The sequence below is a fragment of the Phyllobates terribilis genome, unplaced genomic scaffold, assembly GCF_046119375.1.
Source record: "Phyllobates terribilis strain yellow unplaced genomic scaffold, ASM4611937v1 Scaffold_11__3_contigs__length_659146591, whole genome shotgun sequence".
NCBI lineage: Eukaryota > Metazoa > Chordata > Amphibia > Anura > Dendrobatidae > Phyllobates > Phyllobates terribilis.
The window spans coordinates 217,270,841-217,293,988 of record NW_027362771.1 but is presented as its reverse complement, the minus strand read 5'-3'; the positions used below and the strand labels follow the sequence as shown (position 1 = coordinate 217,293,988).

The window sequence follows — 23,148 nt, the reverse complement described above, 5'->3', positions numbered from 1 at the left end:
CCCGATCGCCCTTGTTAAAAGACCTGACTGTGGCTCTTTTATTATATGTGCGCCTCTGTGCTGCCTGGGCATCTAGCAGATGTTCTTTCACGATGGGCATGACCGCCGTGATCCGGTCCTGCATACTAGCCACGTGTTGAATTATATTCCTATGTGGAGTAGGCTCTTGTTCCCACATCTCTTTGGCTATGTCCAACAGACCCCTAGGGTGTCCGCGGTACAATAACTCAAAGGGAGGGAACCCTGTGGAAGCCTGGGGTACCTCACGGACGGCGAACATCAAATAGGGTAGCAACATGTACAAAACCCTTCCATCCTTAGAAATCACCTTTTTTAACATGGACTTGAGGATTTTATTGAACCGTTCTACTAGCCCGTCGGTCTGAGGGTGGTACACCGAGGTGTGCAATTGTTTTATTTTCAACAGTTTGCACAGTTCCTTCATCACCTTGGACATAAAAGGGGTCCCTTGATTTGTTAGGATCTCCTTAGGTAGCCCAAGGCAACAGAACATGGCAAACAGCTCCCGTGCAATCAGTTTTGTGGCATAGTGGTATAGCCTCTGGGTACCGGGTGGCATAGTCGACGACCACAAGTATATATTGGTGGCCACGAGTGGATTTTACAATGAGCCCAACCAAGTCCATTGCAATCTGTTCAAAAGGTACCTCTATCACTGGCAGAGGTACCAATGGGCTGCGGAAACTTACTGTGGGTGTGGTCAGCTGACATTCGGGGCAGGATTCGCAGTACTTTTGCACCTCTGCGTAAATCCCCGGCCAAAAGAACCACTGCAAGATACACTCTTGCATCTTTTTAACCCCTAAGTGTCCACTCAGCAGGTGTGTGTGTGCCATCTCCAGAACCTCCCGACGGTATGACTGAGGTACCACTAACTGTTCCATGACCTCGTCCCTGATTTTGTCTACGCTATAGAGCAACTCACTGTTGACCACCATGCATGGAAACAAATAATCTGCACTGGGCTGTTGAGCTACGCCATTTACCTCTAACACCATTTCCCGCGCCCGAGTCAGGGTGGGATCCTGTAGCTGAGCTGTCCCAAACGTGCCCCGGGACACTTCCAGCTCGGGGATCGATGGGGTCTCCTCGACCTCTCCTTCCAGCACCTCTAGGGGAAACCTATCGGGGTCACACTCTGTCCCTAGGTTAGACACCCCTACTGCAGGTACCCCTTACTCGGGTTCTTCCGATACAGCGCCTGTAATAAATTTTACCGGGGGAGAGTGGATTTTGTTTTTCCACAGAGTCCAGAACAGGGGCAAGTCTCTTCCCAACACATTCCCATAGGGAAGAGTTTTTACCACCCCCACCACATGTTTCATGTCACCACATGGTGTGGACAAAACTACCTCCGCATTTGGGTATTCTCGGAGGTCCCCATGGATACACACAACTCCTGCCACCAGCGACCCATGTACCAAAGTCACTAGGCTCCCCGAGTCTAGGGGCCTCCGTGGGGTACTAGAAAATAGGAAGGGTACCAAGGAGGAAAAGTATGTGAATAAAATTTAACTTTTAATAATAAAATTAAAATATTGATAAAACGAATTATCATAAATCCAAGGGGATTTATATTGGCCACTGCTGTAATAAATTATGAACAACTATGACCCACAAAGTCCTGACTTCAATGTGACAGCCCCAATATAAAATATTCCACAACCAATGTCCCCACAATTAGATGGCTGGGTGTTATAAATCTCCTATCTAGGGATCCCATCTTCCCTGTCTTAGCCTATCAAAAATTATTAGTGTTTTTATCTATTTCTGTTAATTATGCCATATAGTGGAAAACAACCTCAATATGACAGGTGGCTAATATACAAATCACCATCCATCAGCCTCATATTTGATCATGTATCGGGTCTGTGGGGCTGATATACTGATATATATAATAAATGAAAAGACGGCAGATATTATAGCGATATAGTCCTATAGTGGGGAGTTTTCATGCATGCCACAGTTATGTCGGCGTGAACAACTAACACCACACGTTGGGTAGATAAATCGCCAGCACATGTGTCGGTATTTCGCCGGCACATGCGAAGGTACCGCACATAGGTTAGAACAGTCTCCCACACAGAGCATACAGGCTGATCGCGTGTAGGTGGTGCGCAAGCGGTCAGTGCCGCTAAATATATTCAGGCGGCAGGAGCAGCCCAGCAAACATCATGCTGCGTTTTGCTAATCATATAGTGAGGCACTTAGGAAGTGAAACCGGCACATGGCAGGACTGGGGAATGACATGGAAATCTCTAGTGTGCTGACACATAGAACATTGACAGGACAATCGACCCTGACGCGCGTTTCGCCGGGGTTACCAGCTTTTTCTAAAGACAAAATCGACCGCCTCCTCAGGATTCTTATACACCCTGTCAAGATTGACAGGTATGACAGCCAATCAGATTGTAGATATACACACATTCACAAAATGATGAAATTAAATAATACGAGATAATTATAAAAATGAACTACATATTTGTTTAGTATAAGAGAAGATACATTCAAGAGATTCTTGTCAAAGTTTTTAAGCCATGATATTTAGATGCAGAGAACGTCAAAAGGGATACAATATTTCAAGATATAAAAGGAGAACATTATAGAAAGCAACCAAAATTAAAATTCTCATTCAATCCCTAAGGATTGACCGTATTTAGCCGGAATATCCATTGGCTTTCCGTCTTCAGTAGGATTGAGTCCAAATCTCCACCTCTAATATCCAATTTTTGCTGAAAGATAGCCCACCCTTTAAGTTCTTTCCATCGCAGGTCATGTTTGTACTTAAAATGCTTGGCGATGGGAGTGGGAGCAAAAAATTTTAGTTTTTCTTTACTTATTTGTTAATCTTTATCAAAATTGATAATGCTCCTAATGTGTTCCCTAGCACGCGTTTTCAAATCTCTGGTTGTCTTCCCCACATATCTAAGTCTGCACGTGCACTCCAAACAGTATATCACTCCAGTGGACAAACAATTCAGATGTTGATGTATAGTAAAAAATTTTCCAAAGGCATCTTTAAAAGATTTGATAGGAATCAAAACTTGACAGGCCTTGCACATCTTACAAGGGAAGAAACTTGGATCTCTTACATTTGTGGCTTTGTTGTTACGTTTAAAATGACTTGAGACCAGAAGGTTGGAGATAGAAGTGGTTTTACGGTATCCTACAGATGCCCTGGATGTAAGACATCAGTTAAGGTCACAATCAGACTTCAAAATCCCCCAATGCTTGTTAAGGATGTTTATCATTGTTTGCCAATCCCTATGATATTCAGTTATGAATCTCACATTGTCATTCTTATGTAGATCTTGCTTTTTTCTGGTCAGGAGATCTTTCCTCTCTGTTCTAAGGGCAATATTATATGCCTTTTTAATTGTTTTCTTTGAATAATTTATTTCAAGCAGTCTCTCACTTAGTTCTTTTGCTCTCAATTTAAATTCTTCAAAGGTGGAACAATTGCGGCGTAGCCGAAAAAATTCCCCCTTGGGAATGGCTCTGTTGGTTGCTGATGCATGTGCACTCTTAGCATCCAAGATGCTCTTTGTGGCCTATCAATAAAATTAATCAAGGTGTCTCCTGTGCCCTTCCAGATCATCAGGACATCATCTATGTAACGTTCCCACGTTACAATCTGATCTACATAGATGGACATATCTTCTGCGAAGACAAACTCCTCTTCCCACCATCCTAAATAGATATTTGCAAATGTGGGTGCGACCACCGCCCCCATCGCGGTCCCCCACATTTGAAGGTAAAAACGACCATCAAAGACCAAATAATTTCTTTTCAAAATAAATTTAAGAAGGGCAAGAAGAAAATCCTTTTGTGTTGGACTAAGATCCTGATTTTTGGATAGGAAGAAATTTACGGCCTTGCAGCCCATATCCTGGTCTATACATGTATATAGGGTTTCAACATCACATGTTGCAAGTAATTCTTGTTAGTCAAGTTTATTACCCTCCAGTTCTTGCAAAGCTTGCATAGTGTCCCTGGTATAGGAGGGAAGATCATACACATACTGTATCCTCTTAATTCCTGGTCAATCCACTGATTAGCTTTTTCAGTCAGGTTACCTATACCAGAGACAATAGGTCTCCTTGGTGAGTTCCCAAGGTCCTTGTGGACCTTGGGTAGCATGTAGAATGTTGCTATCCTTGGGTTCTTAACCCCCAGGAAGTCCCTCTCACGTTTGGTAATTGCTCCACTTTCCCATCCCTGGGTTACAAGATTAGTATACTCTTCCAGGAACTGGTTGGTGGGGTCACTCCAGAGAGATTTATAGCATTCCTTGTTAGTAAGTTGTCTCTTAGCCTCTTGGATATACTTATCCTGCGGCCAGATGACAATATTGCTGCCTTTGTCACTAGAATTGAAGACAACGTCCTCCATTTGTTTAAGTTCATCAATTATTCGTCTATCCCCAAATTCAGGGACTTCCTGGGGGTTAAGAGCCCAAGGATAGCAACATTCTACCTTGGGAACCCACCAAGGAGACCTATTGTCTCTGGTATAGGTAACCTGACTGAAAAAGCTAATCAGTGGATTGACCAGGAATTAAGAGGATATGTGTATGATCTTCCCTCCTATACCAGGGACACTATGCAAGTTTTGCAAGAACTGGAGGGTAATAAACTTGACCAGCAAGAATTACTGGCAATATGTGATGTCGAAAGCCTATATACATGTATAAACCATGATATGGGCTGCAAGGCCGTAAATTTCTTACTATCCAAAAATCAGGATCTTTATCCAACACAAAAGGATTTTCTTCTTGCCCTTCTTAAGTTTATTTTGAAAAGAAATTATTTAGTCTTTGATCGTCGTTTTTACCTTCAAACGCGGGGGACCGCGATGGGGGCGGCGGTCGCACCCACATTTGCAAATCTCTATTTAGGATGGTGGGAAGAGGAGTTTGTCTTCACAGAGGATATGTCCATCTATGTAGATCAGATTGTAATGTGGAAACATTACATAGATGATGTTCTGATGATCTGGAAGGGCACAGGAGACACCTTGATTAATTTTATTGATATCCTCAATAACAATCAGCTCAATTTGAAGCTCACACTCTCCTTCCATAGGGATCATGTTTCATTCTTAGATATCATGATCCATAGAGATGCAGAGAACACGATTCAGACAGATTTGTATAGGAAGAAGACGGCCACAAATAGTATTTAGATGCTAAGAGTGCACATGCATCAGAAACCATTAGAGCTATTCCCAAGGGGGAATTTTTGCGGCTACGCCACAATTGTACCACCTTTGAGGTATTTAAATTGAGAGCGGAAGAACTAAGGGAGAGACTGCTTGAAAGAAATTATTCAAAGAAAACAATAAAAAGGCATATAATATTGCCCTGAGAACAGAGAGGAACGATCTTCTGACCCCAAAAAAGCGAGATCTACATCAGAATGACAATGTGAGATTAATAACTGAATATCATAAGGATTGGCAAACAATGATAAACATCTTTAACAAGCATTGGGGGATTTTGAAGTCTGATTTTGACCTTAACCGATGTCTTACATCCAGGGGTATCCGTAGGATACCGTAAAACTACTTCTATCTCCAATCTTCTAGTCTCAAGTCATTTTAAACATAACAACAAAGCCACGAATGTAAGAGATCCAGGTTTCTTCCTTTGTAAGATGTGCAAGGCCTGTCAAGTTTTGATTCCTATCAAATCTTTTAAAGATGCCTTTGGAAAAAATTTTACTATACATCAACATCTGAATTGTTCGTCCACTGGAGTGATATACTGTTTGGAGTGCACGTGCGGACTTAGATATGTGGGGAAGACAACCAGAGATTTGAAAACACGTGTTAGGGAACACATTAGGAGCATTATCAATTTTGATAAAGATGAACAAATAAGTAAAGAAAAACAAAAAATGTTTGCTCCCACTCCCATCGCCAAGCATTTTAAGTACAAACATGACCTGCGATGGAAAGAACTTAAAGGGTGGGCTATCTTTCAGGAAAAATTGGATATTAGAGGTGGGGATTTGGACTCAATCCTACTGAAGATAGAAAGCCAATGGATATTCCGACTAAATACGGTCAATCCTTATGGATTGAATGAGAATTTTAATTTTGGTTGCTTTCTATAATGTTCTCCTTTTCTATCTTGAAATATTGTACCCCCTTTTGACGCTCTCTGCATCTAAATATCATGGCTTAAAAACTTTGACAAGAATCTCTTGAATGTATCTTCTCTTATACTAAACAAATATGTGGTTCATTTTGTCTCCCATGGTGTTGTATTTGGGTACTGAATTATCGGTGTCCCAGATACTACACTATGGATTAATATTAATTCCTAACATGTGGGGAATATATTTTATTTATCTCCAATCACCTAGGATATATTTTTTCCTTCTATCAACATATTGACTACTAGAAATTATTGTTAAATATTCAACAAGTACCAATTGACCTACACATATCAGCCACAATAATTTTGATAGGAATCGTGATTACATCTCTTTTAGCAAATGCTATATGTGGTCTGGTTAGTTTTGTATAGTGTAGTATGTGGGCATTAAATCCACTAGTTTTTGGAATTTAATAGGTCTATACATATCAGAAAACTGTTACAATTTGAATTTTCAATGTATATGCCTCCTTGGGTATAATATCAGTTATATATCTATAAGAATGGGATGAAATTTGGGACCCATGCATTGGTACTGTAATTTCTGTTATTTTTATAATTATCTCGTATTATGTAATTTCATCATTTTGTGAATGTGTGTATACCTACAATCTGATTGGCTGTCATACCTGTCAATCTTGACAGGGGGTATAAGAATCCTGAGGAGGCGGTCGATTTCGCCCTTAGAAAAAGCTGGTAATCCCGGCGAAACGCGCGTCAGGGACGATTGTCCTGTCAATGTTCTATGTGTCAGCACACTAGAGATTTCCATGTCATTCCCCGGTCCTGCCATGTGCCGGTTTCACTTCCTAAGTGCCTCACTATATGATTAGCAAAACGCAGCATGATGTTTGCTGGGCTGCTCCTGCCGCCTGAATATATCCAGCGACACTGACTGCGTGCGCACCACCTGCACGCGATCAGCCTGTAAGCTCTGTGTGGGAGACTGTTCTAACCTATGTGCGGTACCTTCGCATGTGCCGGCGAAATACCGAAACATGTGCTGGTGATTCATCTACCCAACGTGGGGTATTAGTTGTTCACGCCGACATAACTGTGGCATGCATGAAAACTCCCCACTATAGGACTATATTGCTATAATATCTGCCATCTTTTCATTTATTATATATATATCAGTATATCAGCCCCACAGACCCGATATATGATCAAATATGAGGCTGATGGATGGTGATTTCTATATTAGCCACCTGTCATATTGAGGTTGTTTTCCACTATACGGAATAATTAACAGAAATAGATAAAAACACTAACACTATAGGACTATATCGCTATAATATCTGCCATCTTTTCATTTATTATATATATCAGTATATCAGCCCCACAGACCCGATATATGATCAAATATGAGGCTGATGGATGGTGATTTCTATATTAGCCACCTGTCATATTGAGGTTGTTTTCCACTATATGGCATAATTAACAGAAATAGATAAAAACACTAATACTTTTTGATAGGGTAAGACAGGGATAGATGGGATCCCTAGATTTATAACACCCAACCATCTAATTGTGGGGACATTAGTTGTGGAATATTTTATATTGGGGCTGTCACATTGAAGTCAGGACATTGTGGGTCATAACTGTTCATAATTTATTACAGCAGTGGCCCAATATACATCCCCTTGGATGTATGATAATTCATTTTATCAATATTTGAATTTTATTATTAAAAGTTAAATTTTATTCACATACTTTTCCTCCTTGGTACCCTTCCTATTTTCTAATAGCTATATATTTGGTGGTGACCACCTATGTGAATATTGTCCATTTCAAATCGGATTTTATTTAGCTTGACCTCCTTGGGGTACCCATTAACCAGTACCTGGCACAGTTGGGGTTCACTGTCGGGGGGTCAGCACTCACAGTGCAGACGGTCTGGGCGTACATTGGTACTCAGTGGTTATACCCGCAGTCCATAGGCTCTGTAGTCAGGGGGCAGTTAGCAACCACATGTCCCGGGCCCTGACACCGCCAGCACCTAATGGTGGAGGTACCGTCGGCATCTCCCGCAGAGCTGTGAGCTGCTGCACGATCAGCTCATTGGTGTGCTGCTGCTGCTTGAACTGCTCCTGCAGCTGCTGCTGCGTGAGGACCAATTGCCTTAACAGCTCCACCATTTTGTCCACGGGTTTGGGCTGAAAGGTGGCAGGCCGGATTTTGGTGATGCAGCTGCCGGTGAGGTATGCACAACGCCGGCATTCTCAACCAAACGGTAAAGCGGCGGTGTTCACACCATGCAGTAACTGAGGCAGTGACCCAAGTAAGTCCAACATAAGCAGCTTTTATTCAGCAAACTCACAGGTAAAATAGAAAGTTCTCCGGTTCGCAGCCCGGTTAACACAAGTCCATAAACAACGGTTGCCGGGGGCAACGGCCGCGCCGGGCCGCTCTGTGCCTGACGGGTGCAGAGCCTTCCCAGGCGTGGGTTCAGCTACACACAGACCCTCTGAGCTTTCCTGCTATGCTCCTAGCAGGTCCTAATACTGAACAATAGTAATCCTTAATGCAGGGTTTTTAAAGGACCTGTGGCAAGAGCCACTGGAAAACCCGGGTTGGAGGGAGGAGGCCGCCCCACTGCCTTCCTGTAGCCTCCTCCAAGAAACGAAGGCCCTGCCGGGTTTTACTTAATCTGCCTTAGCCAGATAGCCTGACCAGGTCAATGCTCACCTTCATTCCTGCTTTGCAGCCGCAGCTGTGTCTGTGACTGCAATGCACTCCAACAGGTTTAATAGGTCTCTGTACACATACTGGGGGATATATAACGTCCCTCATATACGATCCCAGTCACTGTCTCACAATATATATATATATACAGTACAGACCAAAAGTTTGGACACATCTCATTTAAAGATATTTCTGTATTTTCATGACTATGAAAATTATACATTCACACTGAAGGCATCAAAACTATGAATTAACACATGTGGAATTATATACTTAACAAAAAAGTGTGAAACAACTGAAAATATGTCTTATATTCTAGGTTCTTCAAAGTAGCCACCTTTTTCTTTGATGACTGCTTTGCACACTCTTGGCATTCTCTTGATGAGCTTCAAGAGGTAGTCACCGGAAATGGTTTTCACTTCACAGGTGTGCCCTGTCAGGTTTAATAAGTGCGATTTCTTGCCTTATAGATGGGGTTGGGACCATCAGTTGTGTTGTGCAGAAGTCTAGATGATACACAACTGATAGTCCTACTGAATAGACTGTTAGAATTTGTATTATGGCAAGAAAAAAGCAGCTAAGTAAAGAAAAACCAGTGGCCATCATTATTTTAAGAAATGAAGGTCAGTCAGTGCAAAAAATTGGGAAAACTTTGAAAGTGTCCCCAAGTGCAGTTGCAAAAACCATTAAGCGCTACAAAGAAACTGGCTCACATGAGAACCGCCCCAGGAAAGGAAGACCAAGAGTCACCTCTGCTTCTGAGGATAAGTTTATCCGAGTCACCAGCCTCAGAAATGTCAGGTTAACAGCAGCTCATATTAGAGACCAGGTCAATGCCACACAGAGTTCTAGCAGCAGACACATCTCTTCAACAACTGTTAAGAGGAGACTTTGTGCAGCAGGCCTTCATGGTAAAATAGCTGCTAGGAAACCACTGCTAAGGACAGGCAACAAGCAGAAGAGACTTGTTTGGGCTAAAGAACACAAGGAATGGACAGTCGACCAGTGGAAATCTGTGCTTTGGTCTGATGAGTCCAAATTTGAGATCTTTGGTTCCAACCACCGTGTCTTTGTGCGATGCAGAAAAGATGAACGGATGGACTTTACATGCCTGTTTCCCACTGTGAAGCATGGAGGAGGAGGTGTGATGGTGTGAAGGTTCTTTGCTGGTGACACTGTTGGGGATTTATTCAAAATTTAAGGCATACTGAACCAGCATGGCTACCACAGCATCTTGCAGCGGCATGCTATTCCATGCGGTTTGCGTTTAGTTGGACCATCATTTATTTTTCAACAGGACAATGACCCCAAACACACCTCTAGGCTGTGTAAGGGCTATTTGACCAAGAAGGAGAGTAATGGCGTGCTACGCCAGATGACCTGGCCGCCACAGTCACCAGACCTGAACCCAATCGAGATGGTTTGGGGTGAGCTGCACTGCAGAGTGAAGGCAAAAGGGCCAACAAGTGCTAAGCATCTCTGGGAACTCCTTCAAGATTGTTGGAAGACCATTTCCGCTGACTACCTCTTGAAGCTCATCAAGAGAATGCCAAGAGTGTGCAAAGCAGTCATCAAAGCAAAAGTTGGCTACTTTGAAGAACCTAGAATATAAGACATATTTTTAGTTGTTTCACACTTTTTTGTTAAGTATTTAATTCCACATGTGTTAATTCATAGTTTTGATGCCTTCAGTGTGAATGTACAATTTTCATAGTCATGAAAATACAGAAAAATCTTTAAATGAGAAGGTGTGTCCAAACTTTTGGTCTGTACTGTATATATGTGACACCCCAGGGGTCTGGTTGCCACAGTAACGTAATGTGATGTCTGAGAGCAGGTGGGAGGTCCTTTAGTCAGGGATCCTGTGCATGCCACACCTCCTGCCCAGTCTTGGGAGGGGAAGAACTTCCCCTATATAAACCTGGGGCTGAGGCAGGGTGAGTGAGTAGAAGAAGAGAAGAAGTAGAGACAGCATAGGAAGAAACAGCAGTTACAAGGAGTCAGGGGCTGGCAGCTGCAGAGTTCGCCCTGACTAAGAAGACTTTTTACCGGACCCGGAGTCCGAGGCTGTGGGGACTAATTCCTGCCCAGCAGCAGAATCCGTCAGGCAGGGGATTTCAGGTCCTCTGGCCCAGAAGCCCGAAGGCACGGTCACACGCGTGGGACCAGCACCGCCATCGTGGAGCGGAAGCCATTAGAAGGCCCCGAGTCACCGGCCATACGGGTGAGCACCACACGGTACACTCAGGGACGTGGGCTACTTACATCAGCTCCTAGCAAGGTAGCCAGAAGAGTACAGTCAGTTTGGGAGGCCTACAACTACGCCTGGCCAGGGGAGATCCCATCTGCTCAAGGACTGACCAGGCCCCATCCGCTAGCAAGTACTCCGGGAGGGTCTTTTGTTGTTACCAGTAAAGACCCTGAACTACACCGTACCGTCTCTGAGTGGTTGATGCTACCCCCATCATCCACGTCGGCTGCCCTGAGGCCATACCCCTCCCGTTGGGGGTTATACTATCACGCTGCACAATCCCACCATCGGCCTCAGCGGTCTGCCCTGCAGCAGCAGCCCCCTGGCTGCACTCAACGGGTGGCGTAGTCATCAACCATTTACTACTAATGGACTGCCGTCTAGTTTGACTCCCTGGGCACGGACCGGGTCACCGCCACGAGACTACAACCCTCCACAGATCCGGCTCCGGGTAAGCTCCCGCATGCGCAGCGCAGCGCGACACAGGCCCAGGGGCGCGTCATATATATACTAGATGGCGGCCCGATTCTAACGCATCGGGTATTCTAGAATAGGTATGCGGCCGACCGGGCGCAATCAGCAGAGCGGTGTTTAAATTTGGCACCAAAATCGCTGATTGGTGATTGGTCGAGGCCGGCAACCGCGACCAATCAGCAAAGCGGTGTTAAAATTTGGCGCCTATATCGCAGATTGGTCACGGCCAGCGAACGCGACCAATCAGCAGAGCGGTATTTAAATTTGTCACCAATAATGGTGATTGGTCACGGCCGCGACTAGTCAGCAGAGCGGTGTTTAAATTTGTCGCCAATAATGCTGGTTATTCGTGACCGGTAACCGCGACCAATCAGTGAAGCGGTGTTTAAATTTGGCGCCAATATCGCTGATTGGTCACGGCCGGTGGTTGCGACTAATCAGCAGAGCAAGGTTTAAATTTGGCGCCAATACTGCTGATTGGTTGATGCCGCGACCAATCAGCAGAGCGTTGTTGAAATTTGGCGCTAATCTCGCTGATTGGTCGCGTCTGGCGTCCGCGACCATTCAGCAGAGCATTGTTTAAATTTGGCGCCAAGCTCGCTGATTGGTCGCGGCTGGCGTCCGCAACCAATCAGCACAGCAGTGTTTAAATGTGGCGCCAAAATCGCTGATTGGTCGGGTGCAGAGACCGCGACCAATCAGCGAATCGTATTGGTGAGGACCGGGGAGCGCCGCTGCCTGTACCGCTACTTCTGCTGCGAGAAGCCGGGACATGAGCGACTGCTCGCAGCAGAAGTATCCCGACCCGCAGCGCCGCTCCCCGGTCCTCCCTTGACACCCTAGCCGCTGATCTCCCGACAGTAGCCGCATGGTGTTACTAAGGTCCTGACATTTGTGTTCAAAATCTCTGATTGGTCGCGGACGCTGCCCGAGACCAATCACCGATTTGGGCGCCACATTTAAATAGCGTCCGCGACCAATCAGCACAGCGGTGTTTAAATGTGTCTGCAAGATCGGGAATTGGTTGCGTCCACTATTTAAATGTGGCGCCCAAATCGGTGATTGGTCGCGGGCAGCGTCGGCGACCAATCAGCACAGTGGTGTTTAAATGTGTCTGCAAGATCAGTCATTGGTCGCGGGCGCTATTTAAATGTGGCGCCCAAATCGGTGATTGGTCGTGGGCAGCGTTCGCGACCAATCATCACAGCAGTGTTTAAATGTGGCGCCCAAATCGGTGATTGGTCGTGGGCAGCGGCCGCGACCAATCAGCACAGCGGTGTTTAACTTTTGGTCCAAGATCAGTGATTGGTCGCGATCTCTCGCCGCGACCAATCACTGATCTTCGACCAAATCATCGAATCGTATTGCTGAGGACCGGGGAGCGGAATTGTATTGGTGAGGACCGGGGAGCGCCGCTGCCTGTGTGGCTACTTCCGCTGCAAGAACCCGGGACATGAGCGGGCGCTCGCAGCAGAAGTATCCCGACCCGCAGCGGCGCTCCCCGGTCCTCCCTTCACACCCTAGCCGCATGGAGGTCAGCGGCGTCGGCGGTCGGGAGATGAGCGCCTCGCGCCGGTCATCTCCCGGCTGCATCGCCGCTGAGCTCCGTCCCGCAGATGAGCCGCTAACGGCTGCCATCTTTTTTCAGAAGTCCCCCGGCGCTGATTGGCCGCTGCCGGACCAATGAGCGACGCGGGATTTCCTGGACAGACAGACAGACAGACGGGATAAGACGATTATATTGATAGATATATATATATATATATATATATAGATATATACTGTATATATACACATGCATGTACCCATGCTTATATATATATATACATACATACACATATATGTATAATTTTCCTGTATATATTCCCATATTTATATATACATATTCCCATATGTATATGTGTATATATATGAATTTATATACACACGTAAATGCAGTGTGTATATACAGTATATATATATATATATATATATATATATATATATATATATATATATATATATATATATATATATATAAAAAATATAAAGAGGCAGCACTCCAAGAAATTTTTGAAAAAAAATGGACTTTAATGAGCCCAAAGGTTGCTTGAGAAAGGTTCTGTGAACCGAAACGTCGCCTTTGGGCTCATTAAAGTCCATTTTTTTTCAAAAATTTCTTGGAGTGCTGCCTCTTTATATTTTTTCTATTGACATGCAGCAATTTGGACAGACTGTTTGGAGGCTTGGCACCGACTAGTGAGTAATATGAAATGGTGCTGTCTTTCATATATATATAATTTATATATATATATATATATATATACAGTACAGACCAAAAGTTTGGACACACCTTCTCATTTAAAGATTTTTCTGTATTTTCATGACTATGAAAATTGTACATTCACACTGAAGGCATCAGAACTATGAATTAACACATGTGGAATTATATACTTAACAAAAAAGTGTTAAACAACTGAAAATATGTCTTATATTCTAGATTCTTCAAAGTAGCCACCTTTTGCTTTGATGACTGCTTTGCACACTCTTGGCATTCTCTTGATGAGCTTCAAGAGGTAGTCACCGGAAATGGTCTTCCAACAATCTTGAAGAAGTTCCCAGAGATGCTTAGCACTTGTTGGCCCTTTGGCCTTCACTCTGCGGTCCAGCTCACCCCAAATCATCTCGATTGGGTTCAGGTCTGTTGACTGTGGAGGCCAGGTCATCTGGCGTAGCACCCCATCACTCTCCTTCTTGGTCAAATAGCCCTTACACAGCCTGGAGGTGTGTTTGGGGTCCTTGTCCTGTTTAAAAATAAATGATGGTCCAACTAAACGCAAACCAGATGGAATAGCATGCCACTGAAAGATACTGTGGTAGCCATGCCGGTTCAGTATGCCTTCAATTTTGAATAAATCCCCAACAGTGTCATCAGCAAAGCACCCCCACAACATCACATCTCCTCCTCCATGCTTCACGGTGGAAACCAGCATGTAGAGTCCATCCGTTCACCTTTTCTGCGTCGCACAAAGACACAGTGGTAGGAACCAAAGATCTCATATTTAGACTCACCAGACCAAAGCACAGATTTCCACTGGTCTATTGTCCATTCCTAATGTTCTTTAGCCCAAACAAGTCTCTTTTGCTTGTTGCCTGTCCTTAGCAGTGGTTTCCTAGCAGCTATTTTACCATGAAGGCCTGCTGCACAAAGTCTCCTCTTAACAGTTGTTGGAGAGATGTGTCTGCTGCTAGAACTCTGTGTGGCATTGACCTGGTCTCTAATCTGAGCTGCTGTTAACCTGCAATTTCTGAGGCTGGTGACTCGGATAAACTTATCCTCAGAAGCAGAGGTGACTCTTGGTCTTCCTTTCCTGGGGCGGTCCTCATGTGAGCCAGTTTCTTTGTAGCGCTTGATGGTTTTTGCAACTGCACTTGGGGACACTTTCAAAGTTTGCCCAATTTTTCGCACTGACTGACCTTCATTTCTTAAAGTAATGATGGCCACTCGTTTTTCTTTACTTAGAATTTGTATTATGGCAAGAAAAAAGCAGCTAACAGTCTATTCAGTAGGACTATCAGTTGTGTATCCACCTGACTTCTGCACAACACAACTGATGGTCCCAACCCCATTTATAAGGCAAGAAATCCCACTTATTAAACCTGACAGGGCACACCTGTGAAGTGAAAAGCATTTCCGGTGACTGCCTCTTGAAGCTCATCAAGAGAATGCCAAGAGTGTGCAAAGCAGTCATCAAAGCAAAAGGTGGCTACTTTGAAGAACCTAGAATATAATACATATTTTCAGTTGTTTCACACTTTTTTGTTAAGCATATAATTCCACATGTGTTAATTCATAGTTTTGATGCCTTCAGTGTGAATGTACAATTTTCATAGTCATGAAAATACAGAAAAATCTTTAAATGAGAAGGCGTGTCCAAACTTTTGGTCTGTACTGTATATATATATATATATATATATATACATATATACACACAGTATTTACTTCATGTACTTGTGCATATACGCACATACACACATACGCCCCATGTACGCATACTTTTATATATACGTATATATATATATATATATATATATATATATATATATATACAAACATACACAAATATGTATAATTTCCCTGTTTACTTGGCCTAGCTTCAATGTGCAAACCTGACCTTTTGTAAAATCTCATTAGGAGTAACACTCCAAGGGGGGGTGACTCCCACTGCTCTTATCAAATATTTATTATGTTTTTGCAACATGCTTATTCTTCTTCCTATTAAATCAATAGTCTTAGCATTTTGACAATGGGTATGAGCATACTTGGTAATGACTAAGACGATATAGACAAAATCAGCAGAAACTACAGACTATCCCATAAACAGACAATGTCACATATATGAACCCTTTTGGTTTTTGAACAAAGGATCATGTCATAAGGAAGTGGAATTTTTAATAAACTTACTGGCACAATATCAATATTGAGCAAGATATGAATTAATAATAAACAGATTAAAGGAAGTTAGCATAAACACTGTTCTATGACCTCCTGGTTTAAGCACTTTTCTTGTATATATCTAAATTTGAAGTCTGCAAATCCGATAATTCAAATGGAAAAAAATCCTTCAGAAAATACTGTCGTCACTTACTCAGGTGACAAATGCTGAGCTGTAAATTTCCTTGATTTACTGTAAATCTTAATCTAAATTGCACCTGAAATCTGGATAGAAGACCATGTTAAGCAGCATTTGCTATATCTATATCCCCTGCATACTTTAAGGTCTTTCGTCAGTAATGATCTCACTGAATTATATATCACAGCTTGACACGCCACAGGTAATTTTCTGGGGATCTATGAAGGCCACTGATGTAAATGTATAAGGCATACGCATTCCTACTTATGGTATCTTGTGTTGACACACGTTATAATTAGTCTTAGACATTGTGATTCAGCATCTTTCTACACAGTAAGAGTGATTGACTGGCTGGAAGACTTACAATTATAGGGGGGCTGTCAGTATGAATTTCACCAGTAGTGCAGAACAGGGCATGGTGGAACATTTCCAGTGATACCTATTTCATAGTTCTCCAGTGCTTAGTTACACTGAAAGTTGTCTTTTATTCATAAATTAGGCATATCAGTGCTCTTGCAGTCCTCATTTACAATAGAGAAAAGTAGTGATGTGAGATAGATGGCACCAAACCTATGAGCCCTGTGATTGACTGCAGCAGTCACAGTAGTCATGATGTCACCACTGCAGACATGACAACAAAGACCATGGGCAGTATACACAACCCCTTTAAGCTTTATTTGCGTAAAGTGAAAAAAACATTTAGGAATTGGACTTTTTTTTTAAATTGACCAATTATACATAGAGATTATTGGTTATTAACCCTTTCACTGCAATTGATGTAAAAAAAATCTCCCACTTTTCTGATAGTTTTAGTATTCTAAGACTTTCTTTTTCAATACCAAATGACCTTCTATACAATGCATTCAAGTAAAGTTTGGGTCTCGTTTTCAATGCAGAAATCTTATAAAAAATTCATCTGAATGAGATTCTGCTCCATACATTTTTCATAAGTCTGCTCCATCAGAAAAAAAGACCTGGACATGTAACCAGATGGTCTCTTCAACTGGAACTAATATGTTTTATACCGGACCCCTTGCTGTTTTGTATCTGGCAAGCAATAACAAAAGGATCATTTTAATTTTAATTGGATTTAATTTAAACCTCATTATTTTAACATCCATAATAATGACAATAAGTCGTCTGCTTTTTCACAAAACATCTGAATAGAATGATTATTATATTACTCAGCCAACATTTACTAGACTCTTTTAGGTTTCTCTAGTGGAATGGTCGATGTGATGTGCATGTAAAAGATGATGAAAGCAATACATACTTTTTTTTTATATACCTTTTCTTACAAACATTTTTACAGTATTGTAGGAATTGTACATATCTGCTAATTACGGAGGACACAGACAGAATAAAAAGTTAAATGGTTTATGGATGACTAAATTATTTTTTGCTATGAGCCAAAAAATCTAAAAGTCAGGTAGTTGCTAACCAGTTAGCAACTACTTGCCTGTTCTGTCTGTCGCCGAATCAGAGTGGTCACTGATCGCTCTTACCAGCAATTCAGCTGCTCCATGTCAAAAGAGCAGCTCTTCTTCTTCGGGGCTACTCTGTCGACGGGGCTGACATCATACCGATTGACATCAAGATCACTGGCAGTCACACCCCGTCAACAGAGCAAAGCGGAAGAGAAGCCACTGCCCTGTCGACGTGACGTCAGCAGAAGCCGCAGAATCGCTAGCAACTACCTGCCTGTTATTTCTTAGGCCCTGTGAAGGAAAAAATTCTAGATTGTGTGACGTTTGAATTGTATAGAGACTTTACCTATTCATCAGGCTGAATTTCTACTGCTACATAAGGATGGCTAAGATAGTGCTTGGAAGATAACAAGATCTTGCATAAACTTTGGAAGCCTCCATGACTTTGCATAAACTGAACTGTTAGAACCCTCCTGTTTGTTTTTTTCCATCTTGTGTTTTGCGGTCATGTGACCATCTGCCTTTGTATTCCAGCTCCGCCCTTTTGGCTGTGCTGGACTCCAGTGTTTGACTGTTTCTCTAGCCTGGTGCTTCGGTGCCTTTCTCTGTCAGTTCGCTTGGTCCTTCTAGGACCTCTAGTACGTTTTTGTCAGTTTGTCTTTTTGTGTTCTGCAACAACTTCTCTGTTTAGGAGGTGTCCCATTTTTGTCCCAGTCCTTTTAGGGACCCCTCCCCTTGTGCTATAGGTCTTCGTTCAGACTAGCCGAGGACTAAGGCAGGTCTGTTCGCTAGGAACAGGCAGCCCACTGCATCGTAGGGATTCAGGTTAGTCTTACTGTAGAGACAGCTTTCCCCTATCTTTCCTTAGTACATGTTGCAGATCATAACATGAACTTGAGACTATGGCTGCCTGCCAATATAACTTTATGTGTGATACCAATAAGCAGAACATGTTATGAGATTGGATAATTATAGGATTGGATAATTTACAAGTCTATAATTTGCATACTTGGGTGTAACCAATTAAATTAAGAAATGTGTGTATTAACCAATTAAGTGGCTATGCAGGGGGGCAACCTCTTTGGCATCCTCCTAGTTTACCTATAAATATAGATGCTTGACCTACCCACAGTAGGAAACAAGCTGAGAATCACCTGTCAGTGGTCTCCTTTATTTCTTGCAGATCAGTCGAGGTCCGCTGCTGAGATCTCAACCAATCGAGCAATAGACCCTCAAGAAATGCGCAGCTCAGCAAACAAGAGCGCACACTTCCAGTATGAAGGCACTCACAGCCCACAGATTGGATTCAGTCGAAAGCGTAGCCTACAAATATGCTTTCTTTTGTTGGAATTATACCAGCAAATTCTAAAGGAAAATGTCAGGACCTTGAAATTTTTTATAAGGCCCTGAATCAAACAGCTCATGGGAGAAAACCTGTAAATGAGTTGAAGCTGTTTTGTAAGAAGGAATGGGCTAAAATTCCTCCAAGCCGATGTGCAGGATTAATCAACAATTACTGGAAATGTTTAGATGCAATTATTACTGCACAAGGCGATCACACCAAATACTGAAAGCAAAGGTTCACATACTTTTGCCATTCACAGACATTTGATATTGGATCATTTTCCTCTATAAAAAAATGGCAATCTTATATTTTGACCCATTTGTATGATTTCGTTCTCTTTTTCTATCTTTGGTATTTGGGTGAAAATATGGAGTTTTAGATCAAATTTATGCAGAAGTATAGAAAATTCTGAAGGGTTCACAAACTTTCAAACACGACTGCATATTGATAGCGTAGAACTTTTTTTACTCAAGGGCAAATTGTATTTTCAGGCAACCTTGTATCAAAGCAATGCTATGATAATAATGAGGTGGGGTGTAGAGGTAGCGATTGGACATAGAAGGCCCAAAGGCACCTTTCATACTTAGTACTACAGCAGATATAAATGTAAGAATCTAGGTTACATGCTGGTTATGCCTCCTATAATTTGCCATCAAAATCAACCCAGCCCATGTAGTGGAACGCTGCTCCATGAACATAGCATTAGTAGGTGTGAAAAAATATAGACATTTCTTATATAGAATTGCTAAGATATAAAAGTTTGAAAAACTAAATGTATTTGCTCAATGTTCTTTTAACCAAAACTAGTTTAGACATTTACAATTGTTATTTCTGTACAAAAAAAAGCAGAAGTCACAAGCACCAAAACATCAGAATAATTTCCATATCAAAAGCAAAATTTGTGCACATTGAAATGACTATTCCTGGTCAGAGTTCAACTCCTTGAAGAGACGCCTTATGATACAAAACGTTGCTGTTTTTTAGAGTAAAATACCGATGTGGCAATAATCAAGTGAAAGGATTTATTTTCAACCTTTCAAGTTATTTTAGAACCTGAGTGAGTGAAACGTTTCTGTGCCCATCGGAACATACGGACACAGAAAATAAACTCTGATGAAGTTATTACAGTCTATAGCCCCATCGGGGGTCCATATGATTCAGACAGAATGCACAGCAGAAAACACAGTGTGAACAAGGTCTTACTGAAAGTCCTGAAAAATCTCTATGCAATTAAACAATGGAATTACACATCTCTCTATCTCCAATGTTATAGGTGATACACTTATGTTTAAAGAGAACTTTTCACCAAAGTTTTCCTGTTGAACTGGACGCACAATATAATAGTGGCTGTAGAGTGGAATAAAACTTTTTTGTCTGTTTTTTAGCCTCTCCGTTGTGGAAATATTTGCAATAAAAGTAATTGGCACCTAATGAGTTCAATTTTATTTAGTCCAAGTGGGTGTTGTCAGAAAAACATGCCCCCAACTATTTAATAACACCCACTTGGACTTAACAAAAGTTAACTCATTGGGTGCCAAATACTTTCATTGCTAATAACTCTGCAACAAGGAGAGGTGAAATTAAAAAAACTAAAAGTTTGATTCCACTCTGCAGCCATTATTCCATTGTGTGTCCAGTTCAGCATGAAAAATTTGGTGAAAGGTCCTCTTGGCTTGCAGTAATACAGAAAGAGTAAAATCTTTAAGGAATCAGTGGAATCTCATAGAGCAGAGTGGGAAATACCATGAAAGGTGATAGGCACAATCTTCTCATCCTACAAATAGTCTTCAATAGAATCTGTATCAATCTGACAACCACCACCTATATAATTACTATTGGAATTGGGATAGCACTTTACCTATTATATAGCCATCTCACAAACTACTCACCTTTCAGTAGACCATAGAAGGACAGGTACGTGGCTTACAGAGCTTACTCCTAAAGCACAGACACAGGACAGGAGAAGCCCAGACAGAAGCTGCATGTCTGCTAGCAGAGAAGGACTAAGACCCTACACAGCTAACTAAGTCATACAAAAGAAGGAACCCAGTTATATCTGCAGCTTCTGGTTAGTACCAAGACAGGGTGGCCGCTGTTTTGGGTAAATATGAGGCTTGTATATATAATAAATAGACCAGCCCCTGTTTGTTTTCTCTTAAGACTCAATGAAAAGGTAACCGATGCACAAAAACAAAGGTTTAAAAAATTCTATTTCTTCTTTGTAATTTCATTCTGATTTTTAATTTGATTTCCAATTTTGAATTATAACAGAATTACAATGTGGAGCTTATTACTCACTGTATATAATATACGTGTCTATATAAGTAATTTTAATCAATGTGTTTTAATAAAAATGCCTCATAATGTAACATGGTTGAAAGTAAATTGGATTTATTTGTAAAATTATTTTTTTGTCAGTTATTATTTTGTGTATTACTCTTTTCTTAAAGAAATATGACAGTTTACAATATCTCTGCTAGCTGACATTTAGTAGGAACTTACACAGGAGGATTTTTTTGGTATGTAAAGCGTTAAATTGTATTTTTCTTCTTTACAGATATATTGTAAGGGTACATAGAGATACATCTCTATATACCAGTGCACTTCCCTCTGTATATATAGGGGTGCCCAGGTACAAGTCCTGCACAGTGGCCCTTCACTGTCAGTGTCCACCCCTGCCCTCACTGTTCAGCTATTGTCATCTCAGGCAGCCAGATATATACAGTGTTTGGAGGGGAACACTGCTGTTTCATACCCTGTTTAGTGGATGCTAACTAGAGATGAGCGAACTTTCAAGGTTCGGCTCGGTTCGGCAAACTTCCTGATGTTCGCTGAACAGTTCGTCGAACATATCCGAATCTTATTGAATTCAATGGGAGGCAAAACCAAAGGCATAGATAACACCTTCAGGGGGACCCAAAAGCTGCCAAAGCAGCTCAAATTAGGGGCAGACAGCAGGAAAAGTGCCATCAATTGACCCAGAGTACAAATAGTATAATTGCGCAGCATAGATGCATGGGACAGAGCTTAGACCAGCATTTAATCAGTAACAGGTGGATGAGTGACAGGTGTAGGACTGGTGCTCTGAGAGCCCTTCCAAATTCAGGCAACACACATGAAGGAGACCCAACTTGGAGACCAAACATTTCCAAAAATTAAGGGCAGACACCAGGAAAAGTGGCATCAATTGATCCACAGTAGAAATTTTATAATGGCGCAGCAGCAGTCAGTCATGGGACATGCATGAGGCATGGTCTGGGCCAGCTGTGAATTTTAGTTAAAATTAAGAGGTGGGTGAGGGACTGGTGTAGGCCTGCTGTGCTGGGAGCCCTGATACTTCAGCCAACAGCTCAAACTGCTTTTCTGCTTGGCCACACTCAGGTGGCATAAAAATCAGCTTCGTAGACTACTATTATTATAAAAATTTAAGGATAGTAGCACCGGTAGTTGACTGAAAGTAAATGCATTCCCGTCCGTCTGGGAGCCCTACTGCTACAGGCAACACACATGAAGGAGACCCAACTTGGAGTCCAAACATTTCCATAAATTAGGGACAGACACCACTAAAGTGGCATCAATTTCCCCAGAGTATAAATAGTATAATGGGGTTCTGACACCCCTTCCATTACAGGCAACCCACCAGATGGAGACCCAACTTGGAGTTTGCACATTTCAACAAATTGTTAGTAACATCAGCAGCAGTATCAACAGCAGGCACAGAAGCCATGACAAAGGTATCACAGACTGCAATAACGCAAGATTAATGTAACACACTAAAAACAACACTATCACCTAGTCTGCCCAGTAGGCTGTAAGACATCTATAGCAATGCAAGTCGATGACCCGAGGGGTGCGAACAGCAGAAGTGAGCACACAGTGACAGTGCTTTCTGCAGCAACACATCCAGGCCGGGATAGTGGCAGAGAAATTGCTGTACCACCGGGTTGAGGACATGAGCCATGCAAGGCACGTGTGTGAAGTTGCCCCAGCGTAGGGCCGCCACCAGATTCGCACCATTATTGCACACAGCCTTTCCTGGCTCCAGGTTCAGTGAAGACAGCCATTGCTCAAACTCAACCTAGATAGCTGAGAACAACTCTTGAGCTGTGTGACTGCAATCACCAAGGCATATTAATTTAAACAATGCCTGATTGCGGTGAGCCCTGGCTGCA

At 42.3% G+C, this 23,148-nt stretch overlaps 1 protein-coding gene across 1 annotated transcript in view; it reads right to left on the bottom strand.

Annotated features, from left to right (window-relative positions):
• Window positions 1–21,054, bottom strand: part of LOC141165936 (V-type proton ATPase subunit S1-like) — a 150,807-nt gene extending 129,753 nt beyond the window's left edge. Inside the window, exon 1 of the mRNA XM_073652041.1 lies at window positions 20,866–21,054. Within this exon, the coding sequence (XP_073508142.1) occupies window positions 20,866–20,960 (95 nt within the window). The 5' untranslated portion in view covers window positions 20,961–21,054. The remainder of the gene's footprint in view (window positions 1–20,865) is intronic.
• Between the last annotated feature and the right edge of the window lie 2,094 nt (window positions 21,055–23,148).